Raw genomic sequence first — 15,122 nt, forward strand, 5'->3', positions numbered from 1 at the left:
TTATGTTTGTGTAAGAAGCATATCTTATGCATGAATTGAGTAGTGCCATGGATGTGGAGTAAAAGTTAGAATTTCAGCTCTACTATCCATGTAACCTTGAAGAAGTCATTTAGTTACATTGTACCAGTTTCCTCATGAGTAAAATTGGTGGTTTAGATAAAATCTCTACATTTCTTTCCAATTCCAAGTTTAAGTCTAAATAGAAGTATTCTTAACCTGGGTAGTAAGATACTGTGGGTGTAATATACTCCAAAAAGTAAACAGATCCTATTTCTATACAATAAACTACTTTTTTTTTTTAGGTTTTTGCTAGGCAGTAGGGTTAAGTGGCTTGCTCAAGGCCACACAGCTAGGTAATTATTAAGTGTCTGAGACCGGATTTGAACCCAGGTACTCCTGACTCCAGGGCCAGTGCTCTATCCACTGCACCACCTAGCCACCCCACAATAAGCTACTTCTAATAAGCTCAAGACAACCACTCTAGAGATTAGCTAGTCATTTAGACTAGAATAAACATAGGTAGAATGTATACTATGCTGGAGTGAGGCCCCACATTCTCATTCATATAGGTCTTCCTTCTGATGGTGAAGATGGCAACCTCTCCATCATTACCTTTCTCCTTGGGGGGGGGACAGACGGACAGAAAGACAGTCATATAGACAGAAGGAGGGTCAGACCAAAGGACGGACCTTGTGTGTATATCTGTGTCCCAGTACTGTACTCATATTGGCCTGGCCTACCTGACTTTGTATCTCCGGTGCCTGGCACATACTAAGGACATAATAAATTGACACAATGTTAAGAACAACATAGTTTTCCAAAATTTAAACTGACCTGACTTGTCATTTCACATATTTCTCCATTTTCCTTTTTCATGCTGTTGACCAGCAAATATTGTAATTTAATGTAAAAAAAAGCAATTCTAAGATGATCCATCCTCATCTGCCAATTCTTTTCAGTCTCATGTAAATCTAGTCAATATTCTTTTGAATTTTTCTGCCTTTGCGTAAGTAAAATATTTTTTAACTCACTCTGGCATTTCAAGTTTAAACCACATAATCCCATTGAAATAATGCCCTGGGTCCCAATCCTGCTTCTGTCAGTAATGAATCAACCTTCCATGTCTTCAGCGTATTGACTTCCTCCTTTGTAAGACAAAGTTGTCAGATCAGGATGCTGGAGGTGGAGTCAGAATTAGCAAGGTGGGGGGCGGCTAGGTGGTGCAGTGGATAGAGCACTGGCCCTGGAGTCAGGAGTAGTTGAGTTCAAATCTGGCCTCTGACACTTAATAATTACCTAGCTGTGTGGCCTTGGGCAAGCCACTTAAACCCCATTGCCTGGCAAAAACCTTAAAAAAAAAGGCAGAATTAGCAAGGTGGTTGCTCTTCCAAATCTTAGTTTCTTTCTTGGCAAAGTAATTCCGGTAATACAGACTTTGCCCTCTCTCTCTCCTCCAAGGGTGAGGGAAGTAGTTTTTAACCTGTGGGCACCATCTCTCTATATGTAAATGTGTGTGACAGAAGTGGCCTTATGAGCACAGAGTAACCAGAGCTGACCCTGACCTCTCAGGACTCTTGACACCTAAGTCTCTTAAGATTCAAAAGAATTGGATATTAAACTAAACACACATAAATCCTTGATGTTTCTATGTATTACTAGTAAGCAAGCGCTCTCTCTCCCTCTTTCTCTCCATATATATATATATATATATATATATGTATATACATATATATATATACTTAATACACACATATATATGACATATATGTAGCAAGCTATATATTATGGTAGCAAGAACTAGAAAGAGAAATCCCATTTAAAATAACTTAAGACAACATAAAATACTTAGGAGTCTACCTGCCAAAGCAGATTCAGAAATTGTGTGAAAACAACTATAAAAAACTTTTCATACAAATAAAATCAGATCTAAATAACTGGGCAAATATTAGCTGCTCATGGATAGGCTGAACTAATATAATAAAAATGATAATTCAACGTAAATTAAACTACTTGGATTAGACCAACGTTTCATACTCTATATCAAGATAAAGATCAAAATGGATGCAGGATTTAGAAATAAAAGACAATATTATAAGCAAACTAGGAGAACAAGGAATAGTTTGCCTATCAGATGTATGGAAAGAGAAGCGGTTAATGACCAAGGAAGAGATGAAGAATATCATTAAAAACAAAATAGAGAATTTTGATTATATTAAATTAAAAAACCTTTGCACAGTTAAAACCACTGTAACCAAGATTTAAAAAAAGCAGCAAATTGGGAAACAATTTTTTAAAATTTATTTATTTTGAATTTTGCAATTTTCCCCCTAATCTCGCTTCCCTGCTCCCAATCCCCCACAGAAGGCAATCTGTTAGTCTTTACATTGGGAAACAATTTTGACAACTAGTATTTCTGACAAATGACTTATTTTTTTTTTTTTTTGCAAGGCAATGGGGCTTGCCCAAGGCCACACAGCTAGGTAATTATTAAGTGTCTGAAGCTGGATTTGAACTTGGGTACTCCTGACTCCAGGGCTGTTGCTCTATCCACTGTACCACCTAGCCGCCCCTAAAGGACTTATTTCTAAAATATATAGAGAATTGAGTCAGATTTATAAAAAACAAGCCATTCCCCAATATCACCTCACACCTCTCACACCTCTCAGATTGGCCAATGTGACCAGAAAGGACAATGATCAATGTTGGAAGGGATGTGGGAAATCTGGAACACTAATACATTGTTGGTGGAGCTGTGCACTCATCCAACTTTTCTGGAGAGCAATTTGGAATTAGGCCCAAAGGGCAACAAAAATGTGCATATACCCTTTGATCCAGCACTACTGGCTCTATACCCTGAAGAGATCATGAAAAAGGCTAAAAACATGACTTGTACAAAAATAATCATAGAAGCCCAGTTTGTGGTAGCAAAGAATTGGAAATTGAGTGAATGTCCATCAGTTGGGGGATAGCTGAATAAATTTTGGTATATATACATTATGGAACACTATTGTTCTATTAGATACCAGGAGGGATAGGAATTCAGAGAAGCCTAGAAGGATTTATATGAACTGATGCTGAGCGAGATGGGCAGAGCCAGAAGAACATTGTACTCTGTAATGGCAACATGGGCATGGTGATCAGTCTTAATAAACTTAATCATTTCATCACTGCAACAATCAGGGAGAATTTTAGGGTATCTGCAATGGAGAATACCATCTGTTTCCAAAGAAAGAATTGTGGAGTTCAAACAAAGACCAAAGACTATGACCTTTATTTTAAAAAAAAAAAAAAGTTATGCAATTTTGCTGTCTTATGTTTTATTTTTTCCTTTAGGATGTGATTTTTCTCTCAACACATTCAATTTTGATCAATGTATAGCATGGAAACAATGTAAAGACTATCAGACTACCTTTTGTGGGGGAGGGAAGTGAGATTAGGGGGAAAAAGTGTAAAATTCGATAAAAAGAAAAGAAAATGATAGGTAGAAACAACTATTATATATAATTGGAAAAGAAATAAAATATTTATATAGTAAAAAATGATTTAGAAGGATTTGGATATTATTGGAGAAGAAAGAATAACTCCCATTCTGAAATCTTCCTGATTAGCCAGCATTACATATGTCATGTAATCTTCACAGTCATCCTAGGAGGTTGGTGCTATTACTAGGCTCATTTTACACATGAGAAACTGGGTTAAGTGACTTGCTCAGGATCATACAGTTAAGTATCTGAGGTTACATTTAAATTTAGATCTTCCAAACTCCAAGGCTAGCTCTCTAAACATTGTGCCAAACTGCCTCTTGAAATCTAATATTAGTTGATTTCTGAGGTCTAAGTAAAATAAGTAAGAAACCTGGTACAGAAGCAAAAACACAAGATTTAGGATCAAAAGATCTCAGGTATAATGTCACTTTTGATCTTGAGCAAGATTCCTTTGTCTTCTTTAGGTATAAGTATTTTTTTAATCAGTCAGTGGCTAGGTAATTCCCACAAGTCTGTCCTAAATGCTCTCATATTTGGGGAAAGAACCTAAGAAAAGGAGTCTATTCTCTAGACACATTTTGGCTAAAATTCTTTGTGTTGCTAAATCCCATGAAAACGGGAACTTGATTAAAGGGGGGATTATATTAAATTCCAGTGTTGAAGATCTTTGGAACATGGTTGGAGGTGGTATGATGATAGCAGGGAGTGAGTACTATGGATAACATTGGAACTTTGAAATGAATTTTGTATCCATCTTCCCTAGGAATTTCATTTTCCCTAGGAATTGTGCTTTATTGAAGTTGGAACAAGATGGACTCATCATGTCAGTGGTAAAGAGGAAGGGAAAGTCATCCTGATTTTCACAGTGGAAAAAATTGAGCTTTTTTTTTTAATGCTAGAGAAACTTCAGAACTTATACAGGTTTTACAACTTTACAGTAAAGCCTTTTAGAATACTTTGTATCTCTTTTCCCCGAACCTCTCCTCATCTCCATTCTTCAAATGACTCAAGCATTCTGTTTCATTTTAGTGTCAGGTTTAATTTCTTCTGTACCTTCAAACGTTCCATTGCATACTCATCCCACTTGGTGTCTTCTCTTTTAGAGGCCTGGTTGCTATCAAGGTCATTCAGCCTTCATTTGCAATATGCATTTATCATTATAGAACTCTTGTAGTCACTACCAGGAGCTTATTCCCCAAAAGAGAATCTCTTTTCATTTACCCAACTCCCCAGCAAGTGAGGTAGAGAAGCCTGATGGGCCAGAGTTCCATTTGGGGCCTACAGTTTCTTATGGACCACTTGCTGGGTTTAGGTGAAGGAGAAGTATCTCTGGTTCAAAACTGACTTCAGAGGAATCAGTTTGAGTCATGGTCCCTGAGCTACGTTGCTGACCATGTTAACTTACCAAAGAATTACTCAGAGAGACAGAAACTGGTAGGCAGCCCAGGTGTGATCTGCACTTGATTTTCCTAACCCTATAACCCAGAAATTTTCTTTGTTAATTGTTAATTGTGCTTATCATAGATTGAAAATGAGCTGGACCTGCACATGCCTGTGATGGAAGGGAAGGCAAGATGCCTGATTGTATTCTATTCCACTGTCATGTTCTTGACCAATCAGCAAGAATTTATTAAGTTTTTACCAAGTGCCAAGTCCTCTGCTAGGTTACAAAACAAAGACCACACCCTGAATCAATCTACAAGGACTTATTAATATGTAAACAATTCATTACTGCTGTCACTAGGTGTGACATAGCCAGGGATCCAAATATAGTGGAAAAAAAAATAGCTCTTCTCAAAGAACTTTGGTCCTAATGATGCCTGTCTGATTTCATTTACTCCAATTCCTATTTGCTCTAAATGTTTTAGCTTCTTATATGGGAACCTAATAAATGTTTATTCATTTTTCAGAAATAGTTAGACTCTTAAGAATTTCTCTCTTATCATCCCTAACCAAACTCAACAGAGTTATTCTATAAGAAAACCTCTTTTCCCACTAAAAGAGAATTTGTCTCTTGGAGACATACACTTTTAACTCAAGGGTATTTTTAGGCCTAATAATTATAAAAGGTGGTTTTAGAGTATATGGACTGGGCCCAGTTTTTTCCCAGACCTATAATGTTCCCTCCTTGCCTATACATACTTTTAGGATTCCCTTGTTCTGTCAGAGTTCAACTAAAGAACTAACCCACCTCCTTCTCCTCCTCGTCTTTCATAAGGTCTTTTCTTGATTTGTGTAAACCCCCTCACCCCCAATGATGATTATGTTTATTGCTTTATCTACATACTTAGATACATCGTGGTTCCCCTGGAAGAATGTGTTACCAGGTACTGCTTTGTTTTGTTTTTTCTTTGGATCCCCAGCTCCTACTCCTGTGCTTGGCAAATAGAAGGTCCTTAAAAAATGCTTGTTGATTTATTTTTTAAATAAATGCTTAGGGCCTGAGGGCTCCTGCTATTCCTCTTAAAGTTTCCAGGCCTATCACAGTCAAAAATCACCAGAGTATTAGTATAGAGTACTAACCTTACCAGGTGCTCACCTAGGTGGCAAAATGGATAGAGCACTGGCCTTGGAGTCAGGAGGACAGGAGTTCAAATCCAGCCTCAGATACTTGCCACTTACTAGCTGTGTGACCTTGGGCAAGTCACTTAAGCCTGACTGTCCTGCATCCAGGACCATCTCCAGTTCTCTTGAGTCATATCTGACCACTGCACCCAGATGGCTCTGGAGGAGAAAATGAGGCTGGTGACTAATCACAGCACCTCCTCACTAAAATCTAATTCATCTTCATCACCTCCCTGAATGTCGTGGTCTTCTTCTAGAAGGAATGGCAAACATTATCATCAACCTTACCAGGGGGGACAGAAACAAATTTAGATAATAGAATCCCTATTCTCATAGAACTTAAAGTCTAAGGCAAGGGTTCTTAACTAAAGGGTCTATGAACTTTGTTTAATTTTTCATATTTGTCCATTATAGTTGAATAAAATTAATTTATTTTCTATTCCTAAGTGTTCATGAATTTTAAAAACTTAATTCTAAGAATGTTACAACCCTAATTTCCATTGGAAACCTTTCCCACTTTTAATTCAGTTCCTTCTTTTAATTACTTCTGTTTTTCCTCTACATAGCTTAATTGTACATATTTATTTGCTTATTGTCTCTCTCCTTATATTATGAGCTTCTATAGGGCAGGAACTGTCTTTACTTCTTTTTTTCTATCCTCAGTGCTTTATTACAGTGACTAAGAAGAGGTTCATAGCCCTCACTAGACTGCCTCAAGAGACATTAAAAAATAGCTATTGATCTAGGCCAACATTTCTCAAAATGTGATCCCTGAAACCCTTTTGGGGGGGGGGGGCCTCCAAAGACAAAACTACTTTATTTATTTTTTTTAGGTTTTTTTGCAAGGCAAATGGGGTTAAGTGGCTTACTCAAGGCCACACAGCTAGGTAATTATTAAGTGTCTGAGACCGGATTTGAACCCAGGTACTCCTGACTCCAGGGCTGGTGCTTTATCCACTGCACCACCTAACCGCCCCATAAAATCTTGATTCTTTAAAAAAAAAAATTGTTCTGAACCAAAAAAAAAAATTAGTATATTTGACCTATTTCTCTAACCCATCCAAAATCTTTTTGGATCCTGACTTTGTCATCAAGTGTGTCAACTGTTTTTCTCACCCTTGTGTCTGCATATTTATTGAGTGTGCCATTTCTGTCTCATTCAAATTTTATCAAGATATAGGCTTATAATTTTAGGGCAAAAACTGTTTTTTACCCATTTTTTTAAGTTTTTAAATCCCCAGCCTGCTTAGCCTAGTGCCTGGCACATAGTAAGTCCTCAATAAATACTTATTGATTGATAAGACTGGAGCATTCTGCTAGCAATTTCCTTCCAAAATGATAGCCTCTGCTACTCCAGAGCTACTGACTTGTCCTACCATATAGACTACTCTGTCCATAAAGGCTAGCTGGAGAAATCATCCTCCCCCCATCATTTTACAGCTAAAGAAATTGAGGCTTAGAGAAATGATGAAAGGTCTTCTAGATAGCAAGTATCTTGAATAGTGGAAGGAAGTCTTATTTCTACCACCAGTCTGAATCATGGAGTCCTCTTTGGCCCATGACATAGGTACGGACACAGATCTAAGAAGGAGCCTCTGATAATGTTTCTTCCTTTGGACTTTGTTCTGAGGTATTACTTTCATTTAAAGTAATATTTTCAATGTAAATTTCTCCCTTCTAATCTTTATAGCTCTCCCCTTTCAAGATCCAATGAAGTTATAAGCCAGTATTTGTGAGATTCTTCTGGTTGCCATGGTGATGAAAATAGTCACACAATCCCCTTCTAGTTCCCTTGTCAGCTCTGCAACAAGGCAAGCATAGTGGTACCCACGCTGGGACAATCTTCATCTTAGTCATGAAAAAACAATTGTCAGGTAATGAAATTCATAGACAACATGGCAGCCTTTTGTGACCCATCTGTATTGAATAACCATTAGTTACCTAGGAGTTTTCAGAGAGCATCCTAAGCTTCTTTGCTTTTGTACTTGGTTGACTTGGACTGTGTCCAGCGTGAATGTGAACTTGACACATTCTAAGAACTTGGTAGTGTTCTGTCAGCCCAGCAAGAACCCAGCCCAGCTTACCAGATGGTTAGTCTTCACCTCTCCTCAACCATGGCCCCACTGGTTGTTCTTCATGTCATTGTACTCTGTTGGCAAAATAACCTTCATTCCTATCTACCCAGATCTTTCCACTTTATACTTTTAATCTCACATGTGCATTTTTAAATCTCTGGAACCTTGAGGCCACCATAAAAACTATAGGATTGCAGGATTCCACTGTTGGAAGGTGCCTTAATAGCATTCTAGTTCAACCTGTAAAACTAGAAAAGACTTTTCTAAAACATACCTAGAAGTAGTAGTCTAGTCTTTGAAGATTTCTAATGAGAGGGAACCCAATCCCTCCAGGCAATACAGCCTGCATTTGGATAATTCTAACTGTAGGAAGCTTTTCTGTACAGACCAAGCCTAAACCTGCATCCTTTGCCCCTTTTTCCTTGCCCTCCACTTTTCCTTGCTCCTTATTTTGCTCTTTGGAGCCAAGCAGAACGATACTAAATCCCACTCCCGACAGCCCCTCAGGCACTTGGAGATAGCTGTCATATCCCCACCAGGTCTTTTTTTCTTCCAGGACCTTCTATTCATCTTCCTCTCAAATGAACTCTCAGGTCCTTCATCATCCTTATGTGCTTCTGGAGACTATCTTCCATAAATAATAATCATTGTCATTAGCACTTAGATGGCAGGCCTTGTGCTAAGCCCTTTACCTATATGATCTCATTTAATCCTTATAACAACCTGGGGGGATTATCATTATTATTATTATTATTATTATTATTATTATTATTAATAATTATTATTATCCCCAAGGTTACCTGAGGTCTTTCTGACTCCAGACTCCAGGTCTAGTACTTTAATGAACCAGAATACTCCATCTCTAGTCTGACTGGTACGTTATGGTTATATAGTATGGTATGGTATGGTATGGTATGGTTATATAGTATGATATGGTATGGTTATATGGTATGGTATGGTTATATACTGTGGTATGGTATGGTTATATAGTATAAGATGTGGTGGAATGGAGTATAGTAGACAGTGAGTGCTGATCTAATCCTATCCCTCAAGCTTTAGTGGGCAACAAAAATGTGCATACCCTTTGATCCAGCAATAACACTACTGTGTCTATACCCTGAAGAAATGATGAAAAAGGGGTAAAAACATCACTTGTACCAAACCTTAGTGTACTTTGTAGAATTGTTGAATTTTCATTCCACTGAAACTCCCAGATTTCTTCTTTCTACTTATACCTTACCCATCTTACGTGTATGAAATTCATATTTCTCTATTAAGTTTCATCTTAATTAGATTTGACTCAGTGTTCCAACCTGTGAATACCCCTTTTGATCCTGACTGCCTTCCAGTGAATTAGCTTTCCCTCTTAACTAGCTTTGTGTCAATCAGCAACCATGACAGTTATGCCTTTATCAATTCTTTGATCACAGATTTTTTCCATTTTCAATATTTGCCAAAATAAGTTTTCATATATACAAATAGGAAGAGTTTGTTTGTGAAAATTCAAACCCTATTATTTATAGTCTGATTTTCTTTTTAAGTGTATAATAAATCATTGATAAAGAGGTTAAATGGCATAGGTCCAAGTAGAAATCCCTGAATTTCTCTCCTAGAGATCTTTTAGTTAACATTGACCTAGTAATGACTATTCTTGCAAGATTGCACCAAACTTTTGTATTCATTCTCTATTATCTGCTCTTGCATCTAGTATAGTGTCTGTGTATTTTTGAAATGTTATGGTGGTTGATGAATTCCCTGTGTTATCCCCATTTTCTTAAAGTAGCTTCCTTTTTTCCTTGTTAGAAGTTTTCCTTCATTTCATCACAATTTCTTCAAAAGATTCTAATCCATCCATATAGCTTCCATAGGATAGACTCTGATGTGGACAGCCCCTTCTACAGCACTGCCTTATATCTGTTACCCAGGTTAGAGTATACTTTAAAATACTAGTCTTTTAAGTCAGGAGACCTGGAGTTCAACCACTTTTACTCATTTTTTTTTAAGGCAATGGGGTTAAGTGACTTGCCCAAGGCCACACAGGTAATTACTAAGTGTCTGAGGCCAGATTTGAACTCAGGTACTCCTGACTCCAGTGCTCTATCCACTGTGCCACCTAGCTGCCCCCTACTCACATTTTCTTAATGTTGTTGTAAGAAAAACATTTTGCAAACATTAGAGTGTATTGTATGTAAAGCCAAAGATTTGTTCTTATGAAAGCCTTTCTCTTGAACTTTTCAAGATATTTCTTGAGTATATCTGTGTAGGAAAGGAGTTAAATGTAGTAGTGGATTTAAGTCTGGGGACGTGAAATAGAATCATAGCTCAGCTATTTACTATCATTGTGGTACTTTATCATTATGATAAATTCTCTAAACCCCTTTCCTTATCTGTAAATTAGAACTCACGGGAATTCAGAAATCTGCTAGTCTAAATACTTTGGTCCTGTTAGTGGAAGCATCAATCATTCTTAAGAATGAAAGACGGGATTTGATTTGGACCTTGAAAGATTAACAGGCAAAAGGAAGAAGGGAAGGCTAAGTAAGAGGAAAAACATGGATGTAGACATGGAATGTCCACATTGGAGACTGTGCCCATTTGGCAGATGGAAAAGTGAACAGTGATGCCCTTTGACCAAGGACAAGCATAACCAGGACTGAAGATGAAGTGTTGTGATTTCAGTTCCATGCCCATGAAATCTGTGGAGTTTCTGTTCAGCCATTTATGAATATGGAATAACACAGTGAATGACAACAGGACAAACCAAAGTGTGTGCCATGTGTATGACTATTGTTTCCTTCTTTTGGTGGGAGGCATGTCCACTGACCTGATGATTCATTCCTATGCAAGTGGTCCTTTTCCTTCACAAGAAATTTTTTCTTCCTTTGGATTAGTATCACAGCCAGGAAAAATCTGAAGCTATTGGGGCCCACAACACTGTAAAAAGCCCAGAGTCCAAGGTGTTTGAACATGTTTGCTAAAAAAGAAAGCAATTTAGAAATTAGGGATTCAGGCTAGAGAGACAGACATCAGGTCTTCCCTATCACCTGCCTAAACTCTGACAAAAACTTTCCCTAGTCCCACACGCAATCAAGATTTCATACAATTGACTAGAATCATTTTTTTAATTGCATAGTTCTGGCATGGCATATAAGCTCAAATTTCTTTAGTGGATTCCTTTTGCCTCCACATTATAGTATAAATTCATGGTCCCACCATGTCTTGGCACTACCCCAAGTTATTTAACTTCTATGAAGTCCTCCTTGTTTCTTTCCCCTCTCTCCTAAAATCTCATGGGATTTTGTCCTTCTGTTGAAATTTATTCTATAATTTTGTCTGATGGTTATTGGTGCTTGTATCTTCTAAACTATTGATAGCTCAAGGAATCCTAGAGAAGACCAAACTTTTGTATCCTACATTGTAGTCTGCCACCCTAGATACTTGGTTTTGTGAATGATAGGGACTGAGCTATAATAAAGAAAATCCCATGATGAGATAACTCCCTTCTTTGTAGTCTAATTAGAGTCTTAGAGTTGCCTAGAACACTAAGAAATTAATTTGACTTGCCCAAGGTCACACAGCTACTGTATGTCCAAGACAGAACTGGAACCCAGTTCTTCCTGGCTTTGAAGTTGTCTTTTCCCACTAAGCCATTCTAACTCTCATTTAATTAACTTTATAATCTGACAGCATCCATCCTTTGAAGATTTTGGTCTAACTGTAACAAGGTCAGAAAGCCAGATACCCCATACAGGGGCCCTCCTGCTATTTCATTGCTCTTATATACATAAAGCCATATTTCCATAAGATATTTTTTTCTAAAAGGATTCTTTTTGAAAACCTTAAGGGGTAAATAAACCCCATTTGGAAGGACAGATAACTAGAAGTATGAGGTGATAACTTCAGTTATGACTGTTCTAGCTCTGGGAAACTCATGGAATTGCTCAGGGAAGTCCTGGTTCTTCACATCTTACTGTAGAGACAGTTCTGATGCAGTAGAAAACCGGATTTGGAATTGGAGGACACAGTTTTGAATCTTGACCTTGTGCCAAGCCTGTGTGATCTTGGGCAAGTAACTTTTCTTTCTTTGGACCATGGCTTCCTCATCTTTAAAATGAGAAGTTAGGGGCAGCTAGTGGTGCAGTGAATAGAGCATTGGCCTTGGAGTCAGGAGTACCTGAGTTCAAATCCAACCTCAGACACTTAATAATTACCTATCCATGTGGCCTTGGGCAAGCCATTTAACCCCATTGCCTTGGAAAAAAAATAAATAAATAAAACGAGCAATTAGATTTGAGGATTTCAGCATTTTATTAATTTTTTTTGCTTTCCTTATAACCATTCTTGATTGGTCATCCATAAATTTATACCAGATTTATGTTTATAAAAATTTATGTGTGTGTATATATATTTATATTTATATTTAATTTGGGGTTAGTCATATCCCTTTGTAAGTCGAAATGCCTATGGGAAATTTCTCAGAAAATTTTTACATGACTGGGGCAACTAGGTGGCACAGTGGATAGAGGATCAACCCTGGAATCAGGAGGAGCTGAGTTCAAATGTGCTATTATCTATTATCTAGTTGTGTGACCTTGGGCAAGTCACCACCCCATTGCCTTGCCAAAACCAAAAGTTTTACATGATTATACATGAATAATCTATATCAAATTGCTTGCCTTGTCACGGAGGGTACTGGAGAGGGAGAGAAATTCAAGCTCATTTAAAAAAAATTGGAACTTTTTTACATGCATTTAGAAAAAATGAGAAAAAAGAAAATGTTACAATTTTTTTAACTCATTTTAAACATGTCCTTCTTGAATCCAAACATTTACTTTTTTTTTAAAGTGGACATTATATTGGTATCTGAGATAATGTTTGGAAATAAATGGAAGTGGCATTTGATATACTTCAAGTACCTTTGGAATAAGAGAAAGAAATCATCCTATTCTAATTTTGCTTTCAGAACCAGGGCTTCTACCTTGTGTCTTTGAGGTGACCCTGGTTTCTCAAAGACTGTATGACAGAACACAAACTCTGGAGGATCCTGCCAAGCTGGAAGGGTAATTGGTTCACCTGAACTAGTCTTAAGCAAATTGAGAGGGTGCCCCTGTGACCAAAATTATTCATAAAATGGGTTAAAGTAAGAAATTGTTCCTTCTGTTCCTTCTGTTTCTACTGTGATAGTGAGAAAATAGGAAAACTCAGTGTGCTAAAAGTCAGCTTTAGACCATCTTCAAAACTGTAGGCCTTTTAAATGTAGTTTATTTGTCCAAGAGGTTACACTACTCAAAGAAATAAATCTTATCCACTCTGTGACAAATCAGGGTTACATTTTGCCTTAGTTGGTTATAATTGTCCCTAGGGCTTTTTGAAGCTGAAGAATACATTAAATGCAAACCATTTATTGAGGATGGTTATAATAAATTTTTTGATGGAAAGGAATGTAAAAATCACAACATAGGCCACATCTAGTCATAACCTTAAGCAACATGATTATTGCATGAAGAGTAGTTAAAAAACTGGGTTTAAATTCCAATTCTGCTACTTCATATCTGTGTGACCCTAAGCCCCTTGATTTCTCAGTGCTTGATTTCCTCATTTGTAAAATGATATAGTTTGATTCAGTGGCTCCTGAGGTCCCTTCCAGCTGGATCTAAAAATCTATAAAACAGAAGCATTGGATTAAATGATCTCTAAGATCTCTTCCATCTCTAATTTCAAAGACTAGAAGAACTCTATAAATGGGAAATGGAGAGAGCAGTTCTGCTTCCAGTCCATTACAACCATCAATATCTGTTTCCCTTTACAAATAGCTAGGGTTGGGAGTGGCTAGGTGATAGAGTACCCTGGAGTCAGGAGGACCTGAATTCAAATGCAGCCTCAGACATGTAATAATTACCTAGCTTTGTGGCCTTGGGCAAGGCACTTAACCCCATTGCCTTGCAAAACCCTTTAAAAAAAATAGCTAGAGTTGAGGAAAGAATGGGAAGGGAAAGGCTGTTTATAGCCATTCTCCCAGGGATAGAGAAGAAGGAATCATAAATCTGAAAGCAGGAGTTACCCAAACCTTGGGCTTTTTGCAAAATGAATCACAAGTCCAGACTGTTAGAAATGAACCCTATAACCCCCTTTTTTCCAAAGTGGGGTCACCTGGCTCCTAATAATGAAACGGCCTAGAGTGACAGAAGGATACTTTATTTAACATTCCCTGGAGGGAACAGGCACTCCCCCTAGTGAGAGCCCAATTAGTGACAATGTCCAGTCTTATGAGGGTAGGAATACCTTTTCCTGCTCTTCCAAGTCATGATAGGTCAGGTGTACAGTCTATTCAATGCATCCACTCCATATTACTCCTTAATATGTACCCTTCCTTTGTCATACACGCCTGTTAAGTTAATGAGCCTCAGTTGTCACAGGAGGTGTGTAAGTTAATATGCATGAAGTTTATTAAAAATGTGTACTTGTTGGGGGCAGCTAGGTGGTGCAGTGGATAGAGCACTGGCCCTGGAGTCAGAAAGACTTGAGTTCAAATCCAACCTCAGACACCTAATAATTACCTAGTTGTGTGACCTTGGGTAAATCACTTAACTCTACTGCCTTGCCAAAACTAAAAAATAATGTGTACTTGTGAAAGGTCAGAGACCCTAGGTCAACCTGGACCAATTTGAATGGCTTCAGCCTAATCTTGGCACTGGTCAGGCTAGGAAAATTCTTCCAGTTCCTTAATTAGTCAGTCATTTCTTTTATCTTTCCTTTAGTTTTACCTCCATGTTTCTGGAGGTAGACTTGTGTCTTTGTGGCCTAACCAATAACCCAGAGAACCCTGCCTTTGTAAAGTACTGTTCTGCCAGATACCTATGAAATTCTAATAGCATCCCTTCACATCCTATGGAAACCAAACATTAAATGATTTCTCACAAAACTAACTGCAAATATCATCTATTGTCTACTGGAAGTTCTAGATCTAGACCCTCTTCTTGCCAGTTAATGCAACTAG

General features: G+C 37.7%; 1 protein-coding gene across 7 annotated transcripts in view; it reads left to right on the forward strand.

Moving 5' to 3' along the window:
• The window catches only part of KPNA6 (karyopherin subunit alpha 6), a 61,747-nt gene that overhangs the window by 22,848 nt on the left and 23,777 nt on the right, over positions 1–15,122 (forward strand). Inside the window, exon 1 of one of the 7 annotated variants that reach the window (XM_074217692.1) lies at positions 8,924–8,999. The exons of 5 other annotated variants lie outside the window; for them this stretch is intronic. Coding sequence is in view for 1 of the 2 variants with exons in the window: in XM_074217688.1 (XP_074073789.1) it covers positions 13,143–13,185 (43 nt within the window). In the remaining variant the exon portion in view is untranslated. Of the gene's footprint in view, positions 1–8,923; positions 9,000–12,979; positions 13,186–15,122 lie in introns of those variants that run through there. One more of the 7 variants, XM_074217688.1, reaches the window with a different exon arrangement.

The sequence above is a fragment of the Macrotis lagotis genome, chromosome 1 (assembly GCF_037893015.1).
Source record: "Macrotis lagotis isolate mMagLag1 chromosome 1, bilby.v1.9.chrom.fasta, whole genome shotgun sequence".
Classification (NCBI taxonomy): Eukaryota; Metazoa; Chordata; class Mammalia; order Peramelemorphia; family Peramelidae; genus Macrotis; species Macrotis lagotis.